This window comes from Tenrec ecaudatus, chromosome 17, assembly GCF_050624435.1.
Source record: "Tenrec ecaudatus isolate mTenEca1 chromosome 17, mTenEca1.hap1, whole genome shotgun sequence".
NCBI classification, from domain to species: Eukaryota; Metazoa; Chordata; class Mammalia; order Afrosoricida; family Tenrecidae; genus Tenrec; species Tenrec ecaudatus.
In genome coordinates, this window is record NC_134546.1 from 16,282,172 (window position 1) to 16,308,748 (window position 26,577).

Below are 26,577 nucleotides of genomic sequence, written 5' to 3' on the forward strand. Positions count from 1 at the left end.
ATAAATATCTCTATATGCATATAGAAGTTTCTCTGGCTTTGTTTCTCTAAAGAACCCAGCTCAAGATCCTGAGGCCAGGAACAAATTCATATTTTTGAAAAGTGGTGAACAGAGAGAAAAAGGCAAATTTTTACCCTGCAATTTTGGTATGAACAGTGCCTCAAAGTAAACAGATGGTGGATAAATAAAGTTCTCCTTCCAAAAATTCTAGCTCTTCAACGAAAAAGGAAGGCACCAGTATCATTTTGTTATCCCGATAATGGCTACTAAGCTGATGGATCAGACAGACACTATAAAGCCACTGATTTGATTTCAATACTACGAAGAAAGGACAACCAGACATTAAATGCCTCCTAATATACAGTAGGAAGAGTAAACACTGCCAAATTGAACCTAATACTAAGTCTCAAGAAACTTGAAGGCCAGTTTATACAGGGAATGATAATATTAAACAGCACCACAGGGCTGCCACCAGCCACATTCGGAGAGCGAGTCTGGAAAATTTGTACAGGGTAAATAAACCAGTTTCTTAAAGGAGGGGAAAAAAAGGCAAAAGGGAAGAGGGAAAGGTGACCCTATATGTAAAAGAGGACTCAATAGATACATTAATCATTGTAAAATGATTAATAGCAAAATAATCCTCACAAAAGTATGAATAAAAAATTGTAATGAAAAAAATTTATCGTGAGACAATCAGATGGCTTCATATATAGAGGGAATTAAAACTTGATTACAACAAGCTACCAAAATAGACTATTAATTTAATCAGCATGCTTTATTAATTTAATAATAGGCCAATCAGAAGGCATAAATTAATACAACATTTGGATCCCATTTAGATCCTAATTCCACAAATCAACTCCCCCAGGGAGATACTTGTACCTAGGTCTTCTCACAGTGATGACTCAGAAAGGTAAAGCAAAGCAAGCATCAGGCTCTGTCTCCCTTACCTGCTGAGTCTGGGCCTGCTGCGGCTGCGGCTGGTAAAATGCAGGTGCCTGCTGCTGCTGCGGCGGCGGCTGCTGCTGCTGCGACGGGGGCTGCGGCTGTGGCTGCTTGAGGAAGAGCTGCTGCTGGTGTTGGGGGGTGGCCTGGGCCTGAACAGGCAGACCCTGGGCCTGAGTGGAAGGCGTCTGCTGAGGGGTGGGCGGGGCCTGTGGCTGCTTGGGCTGAGACTGTGGTCCAGGTTGGTTGGGCTGGGCTTTGGGCGGGGGAACACTGGCTAAAAGACCAGGCTGATTGCTGGGTCCTGAAAGGAAAAAGAACTCCACATGGGGATTCAAAACTCCTCCAAACAAACAAACTCTTCCAAACAAAATTACCTTTCTTTCTTACAGAACCAACGAAACGGGGAATATAGGGGGGGAGATGATCCAAACATGTGTACATGTTCTGCTTGACCTAGAATGAGAGCTAGGAGCCCTCGTGATGTAGTGGGTAAGCACTGAGCTGTGGTCTGTCTGGGAGGCAATTCAAAACCAGCAGCAGCTTCTAGGGAGAAAGACTGGCCTTTCTACTCCTGTAAACCAGTTCGTCTCAGAAACCCACAGCGGGTCTCTATAAGTCAGCACCCACTGACTCGATGGCATCGAGAAGGGCGGCTTCATATGTTTCCAAACAAGGGTCACTATCAGTACTTGTCTTGTCAGTCTGCCCTTCTTCATCATCCCACTTAGTTTACTACTCCCCTTCTCAACAGTCTGAGTATCAATATCCTTTGAGGCTACCGAGGCTACTGTATAGAAACAAACTCTCCAGACCTTGTTAGAATGCTGCACAACCGAGGCCTTCTTCAATGTTTTACACATAGGCACACCCCCTACTCTACTTGCTTAGCTAGAAGCAGCCACACTCACCTTCCTGCTCCCAGAGGGACACCTACGCTCCGCTAATCGGCCACCTCGATCAGTTCTCACTATGAAACCAACCTCAGGCGACGCATTAGGAAAATAATACCAAAATGTGTGTGTGTGGAGGGGGGCAAGGGCTGCAGAAAAAGTCAGAGACAAAGTATTCCAGAAACAACCCTTCTGAGTGTCAGAAAGAGGCAAGGCTTGTTTCTTGAAAGGTGTGGGAACGACATAACCCACATGAAATAGAGGTGGACCTGGGACCAATGGACCAACTGTCACACCAGAGCCAAAACTAGGGACAACATGAGCAACAGACGTCAATGGTCGTAGACACACAGCTGTAAATTCAACGAGAGGTTTTTCTAGGCACCAGCCATACACCTTCCAAGGCAGCTCACCTCCTATTTATGGTAAGCCATTATTCTCTATGTACCTGGTTTTCCTGAAGTAAAACGAAGCTTTCTAAGAGTTTCCCGTCATTTTGAAAGCACTCCAGTCAGTGCACCGTGTTTCAACCCATGTCATCACTGACCTGCAGCCTGGGGTGGGGGCTGAACCGTGGCCCTCTTTCGTGGTGTCAGGGCTGGTTGGATGGGAAGGATTCCTGGGTTCGGCTGAGTCTGCCCAGCTTTCGGCCTCTGGCGAGGTGCAATTGAAGTTTCCGTGGTAGGAATGGGATCTGTCAATCTACAAAAGGAAAAACACACACACACACACACACACACACACACACACACACACACACAGATGTATGCCACAGTTCAAGAACATGGAGAAAGGTCATGATTTCACCTCAACATTCAACCTAACCTTCCAAGATCTGTTTGATCACTATTTCCCAAAGGGTGTTCTGCAGGAAGTTACTCAGTTATTCCACAAACAAAAACCTCAAAGCCACCAAGGTGATTCTGATCCATAGTGACCCTATAAGACAGAGTAGAGCGGCCCCTGTGGGTTTCTGAGACTTTAACCCTTTACAGGTTTAGACAGTCTCGTCATCTTTCTCCTGTGGTTTCAAACTGCCGACCTTGTAGATGGCAGCCCGATGCAAAACTCACTACACCAGCAACACTACTGTTATTAGAAAAAAATTCTGGGGACAAATAAGTTTGTAATGAGCTGAGAAAAATACACCTGAGCGATTTCTCCCCTTCAGGATATCTTATAATTTTTTAGGTGTGAACATTCACAGAGAATCTTCAAGAGTACAGATATGATGTTTCTCAAGTTTGATTTTTTTTTACCATGTGATCGCCTAGGATTTCCCAGGACACACATTAAGTAGTGATACAAAGAGGGGGCGAAGGCAGTCGGTTTCGCCTGGAAGGCTTAGAACTTATAAAATGTTCTAAATATAGAAAAAAGCATGAAATTTAGAAAATTTAATAAGACAACTAGAACAAATAAATAATTCAAGGAAAAGGATTTGGGGTACTCCTTATGCACACACCGTTTTTAGCTGGGTCCTCGGGGTAAAAATTGCATTAGTCACTCTCTTGCAAGTAGGTATGGCCATGTGAGATCTGAATGCCATATCATGGGATAGTTTCTAGACACCCTAAGAACAGACATCAGTCAGTATGCCTCTCTTCTCTATTTTTGACTGTGCTGCCAGGAACAGGGATGCTACCATATTGGCCCATTTTGCAGGGATGACTGAGCGGTAAGCTTGAAGAGGGCTTTATGAAGCAGAACTGCCCCGTACATTGTTTACAGGTGGGATACAAAACAAAACAACCCGCCTTGTATAAACTACTGCTATTTGGGACTTCCATCTGTTTTAGCTGTTCTACATCGAAGAGTAAGTTTCAGTGTCTTCTGGCATCCATTATTGGTTGGCCCTTCCCCCCTCCTTCCCCTTTTTAAAAATACTTTCATTGGGGGCTATTACATGTCTTATCACAATCCATACATTCCTCTAATGTGTCAAGCACATTTGCACATATGCTGCTGCGATAGTTTATTGTGCCAGGCTGGCCGATAAACACAAGTAGGATTAACCAAAGGGCAGAGGGATAAATGGCTCAGTGAGCCTCACCTTGGTTGTTCTGTGCCTCAGTTTAAAGGGGTACACTACCTGTGGGATGCCTAGCCTGTGGACTGTGTCGCTGTAAGTTGAGGTCCCTTTAAGCCCACATGATTGGAATGTTCATCTCTGGAGCTGGGGACTGACAGTTGATGACAGTTGGGGACCTGCCTTGCTGTTTGCTGCCTGGGTATATATAGCCCAGCTCTCTCTACAGAAGGGGACTGGCAACTGGCAGCTCTCAAAACTTGAAGGACTGCTAGTGTCTCACTGCTTTATAATTTAACTGTTAATTTCTTGTATTATCTATCTGTATATTATTTGACGGTTTATTTCTTGAATTATATATCTATCTTTATAAATATATTCATACATAATTACTAGCAATCTGGTTTGTCTCTCTAGAGAACCCTGTCCAATACAGCTGCCGTCATCATTTTCAAAGCATTCTCTTCCCACTTAAGCACCTTATATCAGCTCCCATTTCTTCCCCCTCCTCCCTACCTGCCCTCCCTCACGAACCCTTGATAAGTTATAGATTATTTTTTCCATATCGTACATCATCCTCTTGTTTCCCCTCACCCACTTTTCCATTATTCGTCCCCCTGGGAAGGAATCTATGTTGATCCTTGTGATAGATCCACCCCCCCCTTTTCCTTCCACCCTCTCCTAATCCTCCTGGTATCTCAACTCTCATTGTTGGCCCAGAGGGGTTTATCTATCCTGGATTCCCTGTGTTGTGGGCTCCTATCTGTAGCAGTGTGCATGTTCTGGTCTAATCCGATTTGTAAGGTGGAATTGAGGTCATGATCGTGGGGTGCCTCCTTCCCTTCTTAATGAGCTTGTTTCCCTCATGTATAACGTCCTCCCACAGGTCCTTAGTCACTAGTGTTCAATGTATCAAATGTACTCTTGAGACGGTCTCTAAATTCAGGTGAAATATACTCAAGGTGTACTTGGGTTCTCTAGGATTTATTTCAATTCAGCTCTGTTGTATTATATCTGGTGAGGTGGTCCAAGTACTGGCACTGTTTTGTTTCTAACTTTTGCATTCCAATCACTGGTCATTATCATTGCATTTTTTATTAATTTGGGACAGCAAAAGCTTGTAAGAATCTCCAGTCTCTTCATCTTGGACTTGATAGCTGGCGGGTGAATCTGAATAAAAACCATATTAATTGTTCTTCCCTGAGGGCATATGGATATTATCCTAGCCCTCACAGTGTTGTAATTCAGAACAGAACTTGAAGTGTTTTTTTTATAATGTAACACAGTCCCTTTTGAATGTGTCACTGACATGATTGTCCAATCTATTTCAACTCACTAATGCCTAAGGTATCGATCTTTACGTGTTCCATTTAATTTTTGAAACTTCTAACCTTTTCGTATTCATTAAAGCAGAAAATACGAGAAAGATGGTTGACTATGGAAAGGCATTCAACTTTTTGGATCACAATAAATTATGAACAACAGTGTGAAGAACAGGAATTCTAGAACACTTAATTTGATTTATGCAGGGCCTTACATGACCAAAAGGCAATTATTCAGACGGGGAAAGGGGAAACTTTGTGGTTGAAAGTCAGGAAAGGCATGTGTCAGCGTCCGACCCTTTCCGTGTATATGCTGAGCCAGTCATCTGAGAAGCTGGACGGTATGGAGACAACCATGACAGGATTAGAGGAAGACTCATCAACCACCTGTGATGTGCAGATGACACACATTTGCTTGTCGACAAGGAAAACCTTCAGTATGGATGCACCTCAATGTAAAAGGAAAACAGGCATTCTCTCAATTGGGCCACTAAGTGACAGCACGATAAACTGAAAAGAATGAAGTGGTCGAGGATGTGATTCTACCTGACTCACCATCAACACCCAAGGAAGCAGCAGTCAAAGTTAAGTGATGCGTCGCACCTGGGTACTTGTGCTGCAAAAGGACCTCTTCTCTTTCCAGAGGTAAAAAGCAAGTAGGTCACTCTGAGAACAAAAGGACACCCGACCGAGGCCTACTATTTCCACTCGCCTTGTGTGCGCACAAAGGCTGGATAATGAATCGGGAAGACCAGAGATCAACCCATTTGGATTAAGGTGTGAAAAAACAGTGACTGTAGTGCAGGCTGCCAAAAGAACAAACAAATCTGCCTTGGAAGATGTGTAGTCAGAACGATCCTTGCAAGCGAGGATGAGATTCTGTCTCACAAACTTCGGGCATATTCTCAGGCAGGCCTAGTCCCTGGAGAAGGAAAGCACGCTTCACAAATCAACACAGCAATGACTGCGAGTCTAACCCAGGTTATTTCTCCATGGAATTTCTAGATGACTGTATGAGTCTGCTCTTACTTTATTTACTTCAATGAATATGTAATTTTGTTGGGGGCTCCTGCAGCTCTTATAACAACCCAAACACCAATTTCATCAGACACATTTGACATTTGCTGCCACCATCGTTTCCAAACATTTTCTTTCTGTTTGAGACTTTGCCATTAGCACCTTTTCCCCTCGAGTCTTCTCTTACTTACCTGTTAGTAATCAAAAGCTCGGTTGGTTCTACTAGCCAATCAACAAAAACATCCTGCCATTGGCCCAAGACTAAAAGAACCCCTTCTTCTGTTTGTTTGCTCATGTTGAACTGTTTCCTGTTTTCACGCAGACACCCGAGCTAAGCAAAACCTCGGTATGTGATTCCCTGAAGTATAAATTCCCAGGTAAACCTGACTTTTTCCTCTCTGCACTTTGATCCCCAGCAGGACACCCCAGAGCCGGCCTGCACTGCTGGCATTCACTAAGAAAACGTTCGATCTCTTCCTCTAACCTGAAGTGCGTCAACTGACTGCACTGCTCCAGGGTCAAAGACCTGCATTCCAGGTGGCCTAAGGATGGTGGTTCATTCTGTTGTCCACAGTTGTTATAAGCTGGAACCTAATCACAATATTTTGGAATTCCTATAATTCACAGTCAAATCCCTCTAAGCAGAGAGGGCTGCCATGTGGTTCCATGCTCCTTACGGTGGTACTGAAGCTCAGGCGCCAACCTTAATTATTCAGCAGTACAAGCAATTGGTTAATAGCTAACACAGGCTACAGTCATCTGTGCTCTGAAGAAGCACTTCAGGGAGGATGGCTGACGTTATTAAGACCAAAATAAACAAGCCTCATGAATATTTCCAAAATATGTCAAGCGCAGCCTCTATGAGATGCAAAACAGGAAGCCAAGCAGCTGGCTCCAGTCCTTCCCAAGACATGCCTCCAAGGTATCTTGTCTGCTCTGGGCTCAGAAGCTTTCCCCTGGCACTCTGCTAGCAGAGAGGTGGTCTATGAACGCTATCCCATTTGAAAGGGGCTGCCGCCTTGGGAAGGAAGATGAGAAAGAGAGTGGGGCATTATGTTGGAAGAAGAGAAAGTATTAGAAAAGATGAAGCCGGATGTAAGGGAGGTGTATAGACTGCTTGCTAACAATGTCCTTGTACCCCCTTCCATGAACTGTCAACAAGAAGCAAGTGACAGGGAACTAACGTTGAGGAGTGGCTACCAGGCACTGGAAGGGGAAGGCAGGGGGTTTTAGCGAAGGGCTACTGAGTGCTGCCCAGGGAGATGGGAAACCGGATGATGTCGGCACAGCATGAAGAATGTCATCGAACCGCACACTCAGTGCGTACAACTTTTAGTACAGTCACCCTCCGTAACAGAAGTTGCACATCACGAAGAATGAAATTATTGCCACTGAATTATACATGTGGAAGTTATTGAATTGAATCGGTTTGGGTGTGCAAAAATGAATGAATGAATGAAGGTGCTTATATATATATATTTTGGTCATCGTAGAAACAGTGAACTGTGGACTCACAGTATTTCCGAGTTCCGGTTGTACACTCACTCACTGTGTGTAGTGAGCACAGCAGCCTGTCTCTGGTTTGGGTTCTTTACATGTACAACGGGGAAAACAACACCTTCTCCACAAGGAAGACATGTGAATCAATGCCTCAACGACCGCACAGCTAGTGTTGACCTCGAAGGGTGCCCAGGAGCTTAGTGTGCATGGAACTCAAGGTGCTGTGGAAAAAGGCAGACCACGCAGCCAGGAGGGAGGTCTGGGTTCAAGTCCACCTACCTGTGATTTCTGATTACTTAACGTGCACAGTTGATGGAGCATGAACCTCAAAGTCCTGGTCTTGCCTTTTACCAAGCCCTGACAGCAGGGCAGTGAATTAGTTAGATTGGCTCTGCTCCCGATAGCTTTTGAAAGTCCCACCAAATGACCTTTTCCTGATGGGTCTGGGTAAGAAGGTGGGGGGAGACACGAATGGGATTCGGTTGGGAGTGCTTGTTAACAGGATTCATTGTGGTTGCTGTCCAGCTAGGTATAACGTGAGCCCTCGCAAGCAGGAGGGGGAATCTCACTAGCAGCCAGGAGGGAAGCGTATCCTCTGGGCCCTGAGATCCCTGTGCAGCGAGCCATCTTAGTCCAGGAGGCAGTTCTATACCTGAGAAGTGACAGGGGAGCAGCAGCAGCAGAACCAGAAGCCAGCATAGGGGCCCAGCAGGGCCTTCCCAGCCCACGAAGCAAGTAGAGCCGAGTGCTTTCCGGCAGGAGGCCGACTTAAGGAGTGGGGTGCCTCTGGGCAGAGAGGTGTTTTTCTTGTTTTTTTTTTTAATTCATCTGTAAAATGAGACTGTGTGGGACAACCACCACATCACAGGCTTATTATTTAGGTAAAGCATGACGGGGCCCATAATGTCTTAGAGAATAACGTGTCTACTTTAAAAACAGAGTTTAGGGCATAGGTTCCCAAACTCCTCTGACACACTGGCTCCTTTTTTAGAACAGGATTACTCAGCACACTCCTGGCAATTAATCCATCAAGTGCAGACATTGGCTTTTGCAGTCCCCTTGGATCCAGTTCCAGCACTGGTATTGCCCACGTTGGGGAACACTGGTTTAAGGGGGAGATGAACCACGTGTCGGGGGGGGAGGGGGACTGGGAATCAGATACGATACTGTGAGTGCAGTCCCTCTGGGCACAGCAGAGACCCAGGCAAATATGGGTTCGTGGTTACCTGACGCGTGCTTTGTGGGAATTGGGAACGGGAAGTGCCTTTCCACTCCCATCAAGAGTGAGTCTCAGAAGCCCTCGGGGCCGTTCTGCCCTGTCCTGTAGGGTCACTCTGAGCCAGCACGGACTCGGTGGCAGTGAGAGTGAGTGTTGGCGTTTTTAGAGGACGGCACATGAAGCTAATTAAATTGGTCCCAATGACATGAGCATGGCAGAAGAACCTTCTGAAACAGAAAGCCTAAGAAGTCAGAACATGGACACGCAGTTGGCTAAGTTTGTTAAAAATCAACGTCTCATCATTTCAGAGCCACATCTGGAAGAGCTCTGTGCACACACTAAGCATTCTATAAATAGTCAAGGTTTTTGTTTTTTAAATACAGAAGCGTTTTACTGTGGTGCTAAGCTTCACACATTTTTATCTGCATTCTGTGCTGACACAGTTTGTGGCTAACATCTTCCTGTCATGGGAGTGTGGTAGGAAAAAATGCAGTCATTAGAAACATCTCCTGGGCCACCCCCAGGATGTGCCACGCGGAAGGCGTGCTGGCCATGACAACGTGCCTCGCAGACCGTCAGCTGCAGGGGTGTAAGTGAGCAAGAGCTCGAAGGGCACAGCGGTTCTCAACCTGTGGGTCGTGACCCCTTTGGGGGGGGGGGGGGTTGAACGACCCTTTTACAGGGATTGCCTGATTCATAACAGTAGCAAAATGATAGTGATGAAGTAGCAACGGAAATGAGGAACTTGATGAAAGGGTTGCGGCATGAGGAAGGTTGAGAACCACTGTCTGAGGGCAACGCTCCCAAAGGCCCTGCCATGCAGGTCTAGAGCCGTGTTTCCATAGGCTGTGCCAGAGTGCTGCGGGCAGACGACGGCGGGCTCCTTCCTAGGAGGCCACAGCTCGGCTTAGAGCTGCCCGGGTCACTGCCTTTGACCCCACGTTCTCCTCGCCCTTTGGGTTAGACTATCACCTGACATCTATCCTTAGTCTGTCAGGACTCTCTAGTTAATCTCACGTGACCTTATTCCCCTAAAAATGTTTTTCTTTTTAATGATCTCTTGGAGCATCACAAGCGAATTTAATTCGGAAGCTCCTAGGAGGAAGAGAGGTGCCCTGGGGATGCAGGGGTTATGCGTTGGGCTGCTAACCGTAGGTCAGCAGTTCGAAACCGCCAGCCATTCCTTTGGAGAAATACAGGGCTTTCTGTCCCTGCAAAGAGCGACATTTTGGAAGCCCACAGGCACAGCTCTGCCTTGTCCTGTAGGGTCGCGCTGTCAGTCAGCAGACTCGACGGTAGGGAGTTTTTGAGAGAGGAAGGAAATGTTACCCAACCAGCATGGCCGGACTTTATTTCTCGCCATCTCCCCAGCCCACACGCACATAAAACTCTTTTTAAAGGTCCCTGCATGGAGATTCTCCATGAAGGGGTGGGGGGACGTTGTCTGGGTCCTGCACACACTCCTCCCAGATCCCCACCTTGGCTCCCTTGCCTGTCTCATTCCCCCGCTGAGAGAGTTCACACCTCTGCTTCTTTAGGAGCCTGAGAGAGGGTCTATCCTTCCGTCGCTGTTTCCCACTTACAGGGGCAGAGCGAACATCACCCTGCCCACACGGGTAAAAGTGATCCTAATCCACTCTACACTAAGGGAAGCAAGCTCTACAAGGTGAAGAGAGTTGAGGCCGTGAAAACTCAGTCTTTCACTGTTCAGTGCTCTGACCAGTCCTTCCTTATAGGGCTGGAAGGAAAGAAAAGAAATGGGCTGTGGGGAGGAGGGATTGGGATGGTGAATGAGGCTACTCGTGGGCCAGGACACATGTTCAGGGCACTTAGCGTAACCCTATGCAAAGGAAACAGCTGCAGGGTTCGTGATTCTCTTTCAGCGTAGATCAGAGTATTTCGTTATATTCCCCAGTAGGCCCACAGAACAGCTTCTGCCTCGGGAAGCTGGAGTTGAGAGTTTGTTTTCCTGTCCTGTACGGCCTCTGGGTCATGGCAGTAGAAGGATCAGAAACAGAAAACGCCCACCCAGCTGACAGAGCAGCAGGGAAAGGGCAGGGACACCCTAAGGCAGTTCTTACCTGGCCTTTGGCTGCGTCTTTTTTGCAGCTGCCTCACTGGCTTTCACTGGTTCAGGAAGCTTTGCAGGAATGGGAGAGTTCTAGAGAATCGAGAGAGAAAAGACATAACAGCTTTTGGGGGAGGTGCAGAGGGGTGTAGAACATTAGCCTGATGGCTGATAAGAGTCCTCCTAGTTTCCAGGCCCTAACCTACAGGAGAAAGGAAAGAGAACCACGTGTATATCCTCCCAAGCTGCCCAAGAGCGAGGCGGCACTGGACCAGGCTCGCATCATCGGTGCCTGACCCCAGTCATCTTTCAGTTCTACAGCGCAGCTTAGAAATGATGTCATGAAAGGAACGGACAAGAGAGGCCTGTCACCTGTGAGACTTAAGCTTCCCTCCCAGCGGGCTAGAGTGCCAAGGCAGGGAGGGGTCATGCTTCTGGCTAAAATGCACAGAGGACACCAACACGCCAAGGAGTTTGGGTGCTCAGTCCAACTCCCCCAAAGCGTGAGCCATTACTCAGCGCACAGACCTTGGCAGCAGATGCACCACCCACGGCACGTGCCCTCTCGGGGGAGCACGCACCGCCCACGGCTACCCAGCATCCTCCACTGGTGGTGGGGAGACGTGGCACTCGGGAAGTTTACTTTTTAAAAGCCGGCTTCTGTCCGAGTACTTCACGTTGTTTTACGTTATGAATGGGGACACGGGGCAACAAAAGCAAACTGAACAAGCGGAGGAGCTGAGCCAGGAAAACTCATTTTCATGTGTGAAACCCAACCAGCACAACACCAGGTTACACGACTGGCTTTTAGGAGGGACATCCCATTTCCTTCATTCCGTTTCCTCAGGGGAGGAATTTCTGCTAGAAAAGCTGTTGGCTTCTCCCATCTTTCAGGCATTTCTCCTTCCCAGAGAATAATGCAGTTGACGGATAAGACTGAGGGAAAAGCTCAGGCCATTTTCACTCCTTTCCCTCCAAAATCAGGCTTTTGTTCCTTAGCATGTGTATCTAATGCTAGGGAGCCTGACTGGGCAAGCTATGTTCTTTGGCTCCACTTTATCAGTAATAGTCAATATTGAATCTGATTCCCAAATGTGGAAGTTCATATTTTTAAAAACTAGTAAGAGGACGTCCAATTAGCCCTTAATTTATTATGGCATTCATTAATCAAATATTCAAGAGTTAATTAATAAAATGACATGAAAAATATGCTAAGATTATAAAAAGGGTGTTCATAAGCCTTGTACTCTGACAACGGTGAGCATACACTTTAGGATTACAAAGTACAGAGAGCATTCCCAGGGCCTGATATGTGTGGCGAGGGTAGAAGAACTGCAAGGTGGGTCAGAGATGGTCAACAGCAGAAACAGAGCTACGAAAGCTCTGCGGCGATGAAGGAGAAACGGAACAAGCAGCGTAAATCCCAGCAGAAGGGCAGATCCAGATGTTGCCCCAGGAAAAGCTACCTCATCACCTAGAAGGTAATTACAACAGGCGTTCTGAGAATGGTGAAAGTTGACAGGACATGAAGTTGGTCAAATCCTCACCCCACAGATTCAACTCCATTCCTGGAGCATTTTCCTCCTCGTTGTAACTGCCTCAATTTTAAAATCAAATTTTATGCGAAATTATATTCTTTTTATACCAGTTGCTTCACAGTTACCTTTGAACGTCCCCTTGTAGATAAAGCATCTACATTCAAGTACAAGGCTAATTAACACCCCGAGGATTTTAAGTGGCAATTTGACAATGTTTACTTTTCTTAAAAAACAAAGCTCCACCTTTCACATACCTGTACATTTTGAACTGGGCATTCCTTCTTGAGGAGTTTAAATGCGAAGTAGGAGACCTGGTAAATATCTGGCCTTTTGTCAGGATCTGGTTCCAACATATATCCTAAGACAAATAGATGACAACTTATTTAATAATACCTTAAAAGTTGTGTTAGTAGCTAGAACACATAATCGGCCCATCCCCTTTACTTCCAAGTTGCGTTTTTAAAATTTTTATACCTTACAAAAAGTCAGCGAGCACAATTAGCCTTTCTGTCAGGAAAAAAAGGAAACAAACAAAAACCTACTTTCTTAAAATTCTTACTGTTCACCAGAAAGTAAGAGAACAGCAACAAAGACACTGCAGCTCCCATTCTGCCTGGACAACACGGACGATGGGAGGCTGCTGTGGTTGCTAGCTGTGGAGGGTCAGCCCTCCACTCACGACACCACTTACACGACAGGATGGCTACGATTCACTGGCTGATTTTCTGAAGCAGACTGCCAGACCTTTCTTCCTAGTCTGCTGGTTCAAATGCTCTTCTACCACTTGTTCAGCACATACCAACCACACAAGCCTCCACAGATAGGCCAGTGGCAGGTGCAAATGAGGGCACCCTGGACAGAAACCGAACTGGGGCTCCTGCCTGGAAAGGAAGAAGTCGACCACTGAATCCACCCACTGTCTTCATATTCAGATATGTAAGAGGCCATATGGTTTTGCTCCTGACTTCTTCAGTGCATAGCTTCTGGTTCAATAAATGACTGGTCTTGCTAAATGTAACCAAAACCCAAATCTGATCATTTACTTTCTCCCCCTGTGCCCCCCCCCAATTGAAGACATTAGCTGATTTCAAAGAAACCACAGGGTAACATATGCAGGTCACTTTTACCTGATCCACAGATCATTTGTCTATCTCTAAGCCCTTTAAGCGTTTCCCTTCTCTGAAGTTTAGATGAAACCCCAGGATAAAAAAAACAAACAAAAAAACATTGAGAAACACACACACGTACCCAACACAATGGAAGGCAATGTATTGCATAAGTAATAAAATGAATGGCTTACACACTAAGTTCACAAAAACTCGTATACAAAGGTCTTGGAAAAGAAGGGCTGGAGCCAGTCCTTGAAGACGGGGACATTTTAGGTGAAAGAACCATCGCGGCAAAGAAGGGCTTGGCAGATGGAAAAGGAATGTCCCAAAGTGTACTGAACAGGGGCTCGGTGGGGTTCTGTAAAATACTCTGGTGGTGAGGGTTATGTAAGCTAGACTAAAGGAGGACGACAGGGGCTGGTGCCCAACCCGCTAGTACAGACATGAGCTGTCTATATATAGTATGGTGGCAGTAAAGAGATTAGAGAGAATGTAGTAGGAACAGGAGAAATTCCAAAGAGAACAAATGCAGCTTAGGAAATGACTCATGTGCTTTGGACATGTTATCAGGAGGAACCAGTCCCTGGAGAAAGACAGCATGCTTGGTGAAGTAGAGGGTAAGCAAAAATGACGATGACCTTCAAGCAGACAGACCGACACCGGGGTGGCAACAACGGGCTCACACACAGCAGTGAGGGGATGGTGCAGGATGGGGAGGTAGTTAGTTCTCACTGTGAGTTGAAACCAACTCAATGGCACAAAACAACATCAGGAAATGACTGGCTTTCCTTCTTTGCTGTCAAGATCCAACGAGTTGCCGTTGAGTCAACTGTGACTCACGGTCATCCATGTGCCAGAGTCCAACTGCGCTTGATGGGGTGTGCAAAGGCTGATTTCTCCGAGTAAACTTGAACCTTCAACCTTGGAATTGGCAACCAAGCATGTTAGGTTTGTACCACCCCAGAGTTCCAGCTCGATCTAGAGGAAGAACTCAGTTTCAGCCACACAGGCTTGAATGGCGACCACACCACCAATAGAAACTGAAGAGCTGCGAGGGGTATAAGGGGGGCAAGGGCAACCTACTTCATTTCAGACATGGGTAAGCCTCAGTGTAGAGGAACGTACATGTAACTGTGCGAGTGTGCATGTCCAGGTGCATCTGTAGGTATGGGTTACACATACAGTCATATGGATAATTAAACAAACCAACAAACCACAGGGGACCCAGTGATGGATACGAGCTACACACAACCAAAAACCTCTCGGGATAGGTTTACTGGGCTTGACATCTTGGGATCATAGGCTCATGGGCCAGTCCAGGCAATTGACATAGTTTCCGATGAAGTTTATACAGACAACATTCTGTATCTCATACTTTAGTGATTCGTATCTGAGACCTTAAAAGTAGTTGAATGTCTAACCATTTGTGCCACTCAGAGATTCCTATTATAACATTTTCAAGGGTTTATATCAAACTCAATTTCTAGATCGTTTTATTTGTACGTAGCATTCTATCTGAGAAATAGCTCATAGGACTGCATTTTATTGTTAGGTACCTTCGACTCAGCTCCAACTCACAGTAGCATTACACACAGCACAATGAAGTATTTCAAAGTTCTGTGCACCATGACAAACTTTGTTATATTTGAGCCCATTGTTGTCGATACTGTGTCAATGCAGCTTATTACAAAAAAGTAAGCAATATTCTGGGACAAATCATGCAGAAACTGTCAAATGGCAACCCTATGTAAACTGTAAACTTTCACCTAAAACACAGGAAAACATCAAAAAATTAAAATTTAGGCATCGGAGCTTAGTGTGACAGAACTGTCAAGTTGTTATAAAGCAAAATAGATCACAGCTTGGGCAAGATGTATTACACACATACATAAGGAGCTCTTTTTCTCAATGTGAATTTACTACAGAAACAAAAGCAGGAGTTCAAAAAAACTGTCACTAACGTCAAATTTGGCTATGTTCTCATGTTTCCTCCCAATCTCAGTTCCATAGCTATAATTCTAGTATAGCGATAATGCCTCACCTCTGAAAACAACCCCACAATCATTGAATGCCAGGCTCACTGCTTTTACGAGCCTCCTCCTTTCTTTGGCTAATAAATAGATATATAATAGAATTTGCTGAAACCAGCACAATGGAAGTAGCTACTTAAAGGCTACGGCCTTAGGGAAGCTGTCTATACCGTATCTCAGTCTACGTTCTTCATTTTATAATTTACAAGAAGAATGTCTTATTGTGCTTTGGGTGTCGAATTGACACAGCAAATTAGGCTCCCATTGAATAGTTTGTAAACAATGTGCTCAGTGGCACTGGCTACATTTTACCCAGCGTGTCAACTGGATCATGATCTCATTCTGGTTGTTCGGCTTCTAGGAATCTAGTTTATAGATTACACTGCCTTCTTGTCTTGGCTCTAGAATAAATGTTGACGGTTTGATCTCATAGAGATGATTTTTTTTTAAAGGGAGCACACTCATGGATGATACTGCTTTTTTAAATGAACAAAACTGTAATTTAATTAAAACAAAACAAAACCCATCCTACCTATATTTAATATAAAGAAGGGACTAAGACTCCAATGAGGTATAAGTAGGTCCTTGTCCAATATCAGATGCTCCATCTGAAAGCTGCCGCTTTTCTAGCCTTCTGAGGCGAATTCCTTCCTGAGACCCAGTCTGAGTGGCTCAGGATTTATAATCTGTCATGGCTGAGACACAGATGTCAGATGTCTTGATTCATGTAGGAAAAACCTTTTTTCGCTACAATTTTAGCCTGTACTAAATTATTCTACTCTCTGCGTAATAAACATCAGTACAGATGCTAGCTATAATGATACGTAAGAGTGGGCAATCTTAAAAAGCCTATTTTAAAATAAAGCAATATGTGCTTGTTATCAAAATCCAGTGATTAACTTAAGGTACAGAAACCTGGTTTCATAGAGTTGCATAGCTTAATTATGTATTCATGCCAGCCAATGCTCTGCAATAATTTTAATCTGAATTGCTTCCAGCCTTGCAAAGATGAATTTTTTATCATTTGATGAGTCAGCTGGACTTCTTCTGGTACCAGAGCTTCCATATCGACTCTGCAGAACACACCGGCACTGTACTGCTCAAAACACAGAAACTCTGCTCAGTAAGAGCTCTATTAGAAGAACCCACCACTTTCACTCGCCACTGTTACAACCCCGCCAGGTTTGAGGCTATGTTCTCTTTGAGGTCCTAAACACTAACAAACAGCTCATTTCTCTGTCTTGCCATCCAACCCATTATGCTGGGAGTTCAATCCCTCTGCTCCATTTGCTGTCCTCCAAAATATTCCTAGAGATTAGAGATAAAAAAATAAAAAACAAACCAATGACATTTGAAAAATTGAAATACTTACTGATCAGGCAGTGCATGTCTTGGGAATATCGAGAGTTATCAGGAATTGTGAAGTTTCCATCACAAATTGCCACTTGACTCTCCCCAAATGGCAAAGTGAAGTAGCATAATTTATACAACAAACATCCCAGAGCCTAAACAACGAAAGAAAACAATTGGGGTTTATTTACCACAAATACAAATGATTCTCCGGAGGGACAGCAGATACACCATTCGTAACAGATTTAATCACCACACCCCCCCACCAACTTTTTAGAAACTTCTATTCAGAACATACCACCATCGTTTCTACCTGTGTTGCCAAACTGTGCTCCAGCATAGATCAAGGATTTCAGCTCTATATTTCAGCTCTAGTAACTAGTGACATATCTGTGAAGAAGGCCTAAATAATGGGCAGGTCACCTAAGTAACTGTCACAGGGCTCTGAAGGCATTTCCTTTGACAGGCTTCAGGAAGCAGTGGCTGGCTCCCTCATGTCAAAATGACCAGGAGAGCTAAGTGGGTGATATGGTCCCGTCTGCATTAACTTTGGGAGTTCACCGTCAAGTCATTGAAATCTGAGGTGTGGACAGGTTAGTTGGCACTTACCCAAATGTCTGCCTTTGTAGTGATGATTTTGCCACTGTACAGATTAACCATTTCTGGTGCTCGGTAGGACAGTGTGGTGTATCTAAAACCAAGAGATCAACTTTCGTTTAAAAAAAAAAGCCAGCATGTTAATTACAAAACTAGGGGCAGCTGAAATATCTTCAGAAAACAAACCCATAACATTTTAAGAGTCCAGCCCCCTTGAGCGATGAGGCAAAGGGGTATAAAATATTAGTGTGGATAAAACGAACAGGTGTTCTTTTTGTTATGTCATCAGTTTTCCACGTCAGGGCTGTGCCACCCTGTGGCTTGTAAATTGCCTCATGCTGTGTTTTATTTCTAGAAACTGGACTCCCTTTCAGTGTGACCAAACATGCTCTGGGGAGCAGCAGGGAGAGGGGCTTGGCTGGGAGTTGAGTGGAATGAAGAGTCCTTGGTTCTAACAGGGATACACAGGGAACTAATTTTCCTCTTATCTCTGGCTCAAAAAATCAAAGAAAAAGTGATCAAGGCACACCCTCAAAGTACCTATCTGAGTGCTAGCAAGCATGTGACTGGAGCTGCTTTGGCCCCAGTAGCCCAGCTAGGGCTGTGGTTAGGCACAGGATGGGCTCCCCAGGGTGATGCATGAAATCAGAGGCAGGATCAGGAGATCAGTGGTCCTGCTAGGCTGCTGACAGTAAGTAGTAATAGTCAAGCCCTTACTGACGTCCCAATCTTTTTCTGGCAGAAGTCAGGTGTTCAATATTTGCAGACTTCAACAATCTTAAAAAACAAAACAAAAACCCAACCCAACAACAGCCTGAAAACCTGCTATTGTTGAGTCATGTCTAACTCCTAGCAGTACTACGGGGCAGACTAGCAATGCCCACAAGGTGTTGAGGCTGTGATGGCTGCCACTGCAGTGAGCACTGGGTGCTTAACCAATGCGCCACCAGGGCTACTTAACCTTAAAAATAAGCCACTGCCATCCAATCGATTCGAACTCACAGAGACCCTATAGGAGAGAGCAGAACTGCTCCCGAGGGTTCCCAAGGCCATCAATCTTTATGGAAGCAGTCAACCTTCTCTTTCGCCTGCAGTGTGGTTGGTGGGTTTGAACTACTGACCTGGTGGTTAGCAGCCCGGTTCATAACCCACCATGCTGACAGGTCTCCCGGTCAACAATGCAACCCATTGTTAATTCCTCTAGGCTGTGTAGGACCTCTAGCACACAGTAGGAATACACAGCAATTCTGAGTTCATTAAAAGTGTGACTGATGAGGTTGTGGGGGTGTTGTGATTGCTCTTATAAACATCATCCACAAGCAGAAAGTTAAACTGCTGATGTGAAAATGAACAAGACTCTAAGCAGGGAGGCAGCTTACTTCTTAATCTCATCTTCTACTGCATTGACACCCTCGGTTTGTGGATTTTGGAATTTGTTGGTGGCACTTCCAAAGTCACACAGGACGTAGTGGCCTCGGTCATGCAAGAGGATATTTTCAACCTGAAAAACAATCCCCAATCACCCAGTCCAAGTTGTCGTTAGTAGCCCAGGTAACAGTTCAGCTTCACAATCATAAAAATATTTCTGATAATCCGACTAGCATACCCAGGAAAGCTCGTCCCTTCCAAGTATCCCAACAGGTGCCATCCAACATGAAAGAACAGGACATGCACAGGGGACAACAGGGAAAAACGCCACAAAAACACTAGTGACCGAGAAGCAGCAGCCCCACTCCACAGTCCCACCCTGGAAGAGAATGGCTCCACCCGGTCAAGCCTCTGTGCCCTTGTCCTCACTTTTCTTTCCCACTAGACCCGGGGCTGGCAAACTTTAGAGAAGGAAGAGGCAGTCTTGTCCCTCACGACAATTGAAAGTTTAATAAAGAGCTGTAAATAAATGTTTACAAACAAATGAAACCATCATTATCTGAACACTATCCTTTAGTGGTTTTTTTTGTTTGTTTTTCAATTTTATTTCAAAGCCACATGGACCCTCCAAAGAGCCACAGACAGCGCTTGAGTAGCTTGCCGACCCCCCGTCTAGAATATTCTTCATGATCCCCACCTCTCGTTGCTCGCTATCAAAATCCCATGTATCTTGCAAAAACCCTGTTTAAATGCCACCCCTTCATGAAGCCTTCCTTCCCCAGGCTCCTGTTCGGACAGAGGTCACTCCTTCCCCAAATCCCGTCAGCACTTTGTCCTTCCATGATAGCCGTTATCTCACCTGGACCTTATGAACACATATGTCAATTTCTTGGCTACACCAGGCAAGGATTTTCAGAATTAACATGAGTTAACCTTGAGTTACTTCTCAAAGGGAAGACCTGGAGTAAATGAAAGTGCCCCTGTTAAACCATCACCCCAGTGTTTAAATAAATGAACTCCGTAGGCAATAATCACTTCTGCAGACTTCTGGGTCACAATGAACTGACAAAGACCAGAACTCAGAAAACTCCCTGGAATCAATGGACTTTGACAAAGAAGAGCCCCAACTCCACACTAGCGCACTGGAGGCCGCAAGACACAGAGTCATTTTTGGTCTAGGTGCTCTGGGCTGACTGTATGCTGGAGGACAGGACAGGCGACACTAGGGCAGCAAGAGGGCAGTCCAAGAACCGTGTTAAGCCAACAAGTCTGTGGTCTCCATTGCCTTTGTCTTCAGCTTTCTAGAAACTGTTCGCCTTTGGAAAACCAAGGTCAAGCGGTAAGCTCGCTAAGAAGCATCATAATATCCTGTAGTTTTCTCTAGCACAGGGCCCACCATGGTGCTCTCTGCATGCTGGATGTTTGCTGAGTAGAATACACAAAAGAATTCATAAAACATATGTAGCGCATGGTGTTTGTCAGCAGAACGAACACAGGAGCCACCAAACCAGACAAGTCTACCACTGGTTCTCCTTGAAATAGCTAGTCTACCACGAACCTCTTCTTCTTAGGTTGTACTTACGCCTGCACTTGATTTCTTCTAAAAATGACTTTGTTTTACTTTTCAGTCCGTATCTGCTAATTCCAGTATCTAAAACCTTTGCCGGTTCGGAGCCTGCGGTTTTTCCTTCTCCCCACGCAGCGCGGGATTCTTGCCAGGGTTGTTGTGAGCGCACGTTGCTCAGTCTCCTCTGTGAGAAGTCTTTGAGATCTGGGCTTCTGGTGCCTCTGGAAAGAATTAGCTTGTACACCTGGGAGCACTAGTAACCTGGAATTGTTTTAATGTACACAGCTTACCTTGAAATTTCTGGCCACATACGCAGCGTGAATTGTGATTGTCAGCTTATGTGGAGGAGGCTCTTCCTTATGATTAAGAATTCTAAGGTGCGCCTTGCTCCCCAAGGGACAAGGCTGAGGCAGGCAAGTATTTCCTTCACCTCTGTTTCATAAAGCTCCCAGATGAATTCATTTGTACAAAGTGAAAGAATTGAGCGGTCTTGAGGATATATTAACTTCAGGAACATTTTAATAGTCTAACAAAACCACACTGATTTTTTTAAAAATTAAAAGATCATTTTATTGGGGTTCTTAAATAGCTCTTCTAACCTTCCACACACCAACTGTATCAAGTGTATTTGCACATGTGTCGCCGTCATTTTTTTCTAGACATTTAGTTTGTTGAGCCCTTGGTGTCAGCTCCCCTCCACACTAATGCTTTGAGCTAACTTAGAGGTGATGAAAGCAACAGCCATCACTTACTAAGTTCTCACTACTTTTAGTGCTGCTACATCGGACTCTTCACTGGATTAGCTCACTAAATCCTCGTAGTAATGTCTCCATTTTGCTGATCCAGAAAGTGGCGTGAACGGTGACTGTGTCACTTGCTAATGGCGGGAGAGCCGGGAACTGGATCTGGACGGATTGACGCCAGAGATCACCAGCAACTGCCACTTTCTAGCCGGAGGATCTGTTTGCTGAGGACAGGTTGCTGTTGAGTCGATGCCAACTCATGGAAACTCAACTGTGCCAGAGGACACTGTGCACCCCAAAGGGTTTCAAGCGGCTGCTTATGCAGAGCTTGACCGCCAGGTCTTTCTTCCGAGCGGTCACTAGGTGGACTTGAACCTCCAACCCAACAGCTCGGGTCATTAACAACCATCGGCACCCAGGGACTTGTGACTTTTGTGTCTCGATGGGAAGCAGGCTAGAGGCCGAGCACCTGCTATGGGCCTCTCCATTCTCCAGTCTTGGGAAGGGTGATATAACCGCAGCCTTGCCCCACGGACTGGATACATGTTTCAGGACAAAGCTGTTTACTTCTGCAGCCTCAGAAATGCTATTCAATGAAGAACCAAGTGTCTACATATTAGCCCAGCTGATTTAATCAGCGTCTACCAGGAGTTTCTTTCTTCTTTTTTTTTTTTTTTTAGCATTTCAGTTATTTTTAGTTAAAGAAAAACAACCTTTTCCAAGGACAACAAGTGAGCCGAAGGGCAGGAGGAAGCTGGGTGGGTATGGGCTCTTCACAGTCTTGAACTAGTTAGTCTTTATTGTTCCTGTCCGATCCTCCTCTTATTCAACTGTTGACTCTCCACTCGTCAAACCCTAAGCATTCTTTAAGGCCCCGCACAGGTCATACCACTTCTCCCAATTCAACAGGATTATTATGGTTGTATCAGCCCCCAAACTAAGATCGTGAGGCCAAATTCAGCCATGTCCACTGGCGAGTTTACCCTACTGTTTAGTACTACTTTCAAGATACAGTAGCTGAGTGGGGCAACTGAAACTCTGACTCACCAGCTTCACAACTAGCCCATTTGCAGGCAGAGGTGGCCAGCTGTGGGTCTGTGACAGCCATTTAGAATTTTGCAGTATTTCTTCTACAATGATAGTTACCGTATATACTCGAGTATAAGCTGACCCCAATATCCACGGAGGCACCTCATTTTACCACAAAAACTGCATAAAAATGTGGGGGAAAAGACGGCTTATACTTGAGTACATAGGGTAGGTTTCGTGTTACCATGCTGGGTCAGGAGTCTTAGTGGTTTGGCAGTTAAGACCAAGTAAGTAGTCCCTTGTGGTGAGGCCTAACACAATGCCATCAATTCCATAACAGGATCTGTTTTGAGGAGCCAAGCAGTTTAAGAACATTTGTGGGGGATGAGCCCCTTACTGGGGTCACAGCCCTGAAGCAACAAGGCAATTTCCTGAAGGGGGTGGTGGTGGAGTACATTTCTTCCGGGTGTGGCCTACTTCCTATACAAGGAGATGCTGTGGAAAGGCGTGCTCACTTTCTGCTGGGTGGCAGAAATTCTGTGGCAGTCACGTTAGCCGTCACTGGATTTTCTACCCCCTTTTCATCTGTCCATTTGACTTGTAACAGCTACGAAAACCTCCGAGGGCAAGCGGCCCACTCTTCCTGCCCATCGTCATCATGACCGCTGCCATCTTTACAGAAAGAAAAAGACAAGACCTAACACAGGGCACGGTGTGTGGGAACTACACTGGCCTTGAGGGTCTGAGCATCCTGGGGACTGTTTGAGATGGTGACCTTTAAGAAATCATCACTCACTATTTGGCTCTTTACTCACTCACCCACAAGCTGAGGATATCAGTATTACCTCCCTCACCTGGCTATGAAGCAAGCAGGAGAATGCATGTCAAGGGAAACACTAAAGTCTCTACACAAGGGTAACCGATCACCACCACTCAGCTGTTAATAAATTACTTGAACACCTCCTACAGGCCCAGTACTCCCCTGAGTTCAGGGAGATCAGGGCAGTTATGAAAACAAAGCCCATCCAGAACAATAATGATGCTGGGCCCTGGAGAAGGGACGGACTTAGTTAAGTCAAACTAATAACAAGAGCATAGGATAAAACAAAGAACAACTGAGAGAAAGGACACCTGCGGTTAAATAGCACGTACTATGTATCAGCCATTGCTCTACACACTTTTATTTTGCAATCACCAGCTTTAAAAATGTAGGCAAAATTCATTTAAAAAGAAATTGGGTATCTTAAACGGAATTACCCAGTGACAGTACATTCATATTGTTGTGCACCTGCCACATTTTCATCACCCCTAAAAAAGCATCCACTATTTCTGTCTCCCTCTGCCCAAGCTGTTTGCTCTATAATATCCTAGTGTGCAAACTTCACATAAAAAGAACTATATAATATGTAACATTTTGTGTCTAGACAATGTTACTTAGCATATTGTTTTTGAGGTTCCGCTACATTGTTGCATGGACTCCATTGTATGTAGCTACTATATTTAGCCATCCATCAGGTCATGACCTCTTGAAGTAGTTCCACTTTGGGGCTATTCTTAACTGTGTTAGGAACAGTGTGTGCAGGTTTTTGTATGGAAAACAAAGTGTCTGTTATACACGGAGGAGTGGACTTGCTGGGTCACAGAGTAATTCAACAGTATAGGCTTTGAGAAACCACTAAACTGCTTTACACAAAAGGACGGGAGAGTGTTACTTTTCCGATAGCAACACGGTTTCCATTTAAAAAAGATCTAGTCACTGGAGCGGGCCTGCTAACTACCAGACTGGAAGTTCAAGTCCACCTAGATATGTCTCAGAAATGAGGCCTGGCGATCCACTTCTGAAAAATAAGTCACTGCCAACCCTATGGAGCACAGTTCTCTGACACACATGGGGTCACCGTGAGTCAGAATCCTCTCAAAGAATAGGTATTTCTTTAGAGAAATGTCTATTCAAGTCTTCTGCTCATTTTTAAATTAAGTTGTCTGTTTTGTTGAGGTGTAAAAATTCTTCATTTATTCAGGATGTAAGATCCTTTTCTGCTATACGATTTCTAAATATTTTCTCTTGTTCTGTAGATTGTGTTTTTACTTTTTAAATAATTTCCTTTGATGCATAAAATTTATCAATTTCACTGACAAAACATACAAGATTCCTCTAGTTCTTTAATGCTTCCTCCCTCCCACTATTATCACATTTCTACCTTACAAATTCGTTTAGACCAGAGCAACTAATAAAGATAAGAGCTCTTGACACTCAGAATCAAGGACAGATAAACCTCTCAGGAACAATAATGGGAGAGCGATAACAACACGAGAATAGGGGGAAGGTGGAGGGAGAAAGGGGGAACAGATTCTAGTGATCGACATAAAATGCGCCCCCCTATTCTTCGTCCCTCAGCCCCCCTCCCCGTGATGAACAAACCAGTCGTGAAACATGGGTGAAGGGCGATAGCAGACAGTGTAAGATAATAATAATTTATAATTTATCAAGGATTCATGAGGGTGGGAGGGAGGAAAAAATGAAGAGCTGATACCAAGGGCTCAAGTAGAAAGAATATGTTTTGAAAAGGATGATGGCAACATATGTACAAATGTGTGACACAATGGATGTATCAATTATTATAAGAGCTATAAGAGCTCCCAATAAAATGATTTTAAAAGTTTTAAATGTGTAAATTTCAATGACCTATTTTTCTGTTGCTGCTTGTGCTTTAAATGTCCTATCTAGGAATGCGATGTCAAGTCCAAAGTCATTAACATTTATTCTTATGTTTTTTAGTAATTTCCTGTAGATAGTGTGAGGCTTGGATCCAACTCCATTGTTTGAATGTCTATATCCAACTGTTCCAGCACCATTAGTTGAAGAGATTATTTATTTTCTCCTCATTGAATGGGATTGGCACTCTTGTGGAAAAACAACTGACTACAGGTGTTTGGTGGTGCTAGAGGTTAAGCACTGGGGCACTAACCACAGGCTGGCAGTTCAAACCCAGCAGCCTCTCCATGCGAGAGAGAAATGAGGCTGTCTCTTCCCACATAGGAAACCTTTTCTAGGGTTGCAATGAGTTAGAACTAACTTGATGGGATTCAGATTGTTTTTTGGGACAGATGTGTGAGTTTATTTCTACTCTCGATTCTATACCAATGGTATATGCCTAGATGAATGCTGGCATCACAAGGTTTTGATTGCTGTAATCTGATGAGTTTGGAAATGGAAAAGGATGATGCTCCAACTTTCCTCTTGCAGGGGATATGGATCATTTAGTGGGGCTCTTCCAGCCAAAGTCTCTAACTCACTAAACGATCTTTTCCTGCCTAGGTAAGAAGGCGGAAGGAGATAGTAATAGGATTCACCTGTGAGTAATTGTGAACTGGGTTCTCTGGAATGTCATCCGGCTGGGTATAAAATAAGCCCTCTGAGAAGCAGGAGAGAGGATTCTCACTAACAGCAAGTGTTAGGAGTGGAGGACATCCTCTGGACATGAGATTCCTGTGCATTGAATCTCTTGGATACACAAAACAGCTGTGACATCAGAGGTGCAGCCAAAGAACCAAGAGCCGAAGCATGCAACAGAATAGGATGCTTCCAAGCCCATGGAGCAAGTAAGGCCGAGGGCTTTGGGGCAGGAGGCTAGCTTGTGGAGTAAGGTGTCAATGGGCGCTTAACTGGGAGAACTGGGCTCGCTGAATCATGGAGGTGGATCCCAGCGCCTTCAGGCTGAGGCTTACTGGAGTGGAGTGCCTTTAGGCACTTAATTCATGGAGCTGGGTTTTCTGACTGATGAAACTTGAACTCAACGCCTTCAGGAGGTTTACAGGAGTGGCATGCTCTTTGGGTTTTCTTTAGTACCCTGGAAAGAACTTTATAACCTGCTCTGAAGAACAACTGCATCCTGAACATTTCTCACATGCATTACTTCCTTAATTAACCCTTTCATCATGAATATTGTCAGTGAGTTCTTTGTGGCCGTTGAAACGGATTCTCAAACTTAGAGGAAAGGTAGAGAATATTGTTTGAGACAGAATACTCTTTAAATATTATTTTGGCTTTTCAAGACTTCTGGAAATTCCACATGAATTTGAAGATCAACTTTTCCATTTTTGTTAAAAAAAAAAAAAAGCTCCCTGAAATTTTGGTAGGCATTGCACATGGAATCTATAAGCTGCGCTGGGTAGAAATGCTATCTCAACACTATTAAATCTTCTGTCCATGAACATCGGATGCCCTTCCATTTAAGTAGGCCGCCTTCAAT

General features: G+C 44.8%; 1 protein-coding gene across 20 annotated transcripts in view; it reads right to left on the reverse strand.

Moving 5' to 3' along the window:
* The window catches only part of AAK1 (AP2 associated kinase 1), a 185,952-nt gene that overhangs the window by 47,443 nt on the left and 111,932 nt on the right, over positions 1–26,577 (reverse strand). For all 20 annotated transcript variants that reach the window (XM_075535446.1, XM_075535444.1, XM_075535447.1 and 17 more), the window contains exons 6-12: positions 18,997–19,118; positions 17,630–17,711; positions 17,043–17,175; positions 12,786–12,889; positions 11,007–11,086; positions 2,386–2,540; positions 951–1,249 (exon numbers count right to left, since the gene is read on the reverse strand). In XM_075535446.1, the coding sequence (XP_075391561.1) occupies positions 951–1,249; positions 2,386–2,540; positions 11,007–11,086; positions 12,786–12,889; positions 17,043–17,175; positions 17,630–17,711; positions 18,997–19,118 (975 nt within the window). The remainder of the gene's footprint in view (positions 1–950; positions 1,250–2,385; positions 2,541–11,006; positions 11,087–12,785; positions 12,890–17,042; positions 17,176–17,629; positions 17,712–18,996; positions 19,119–26,577) is intronic.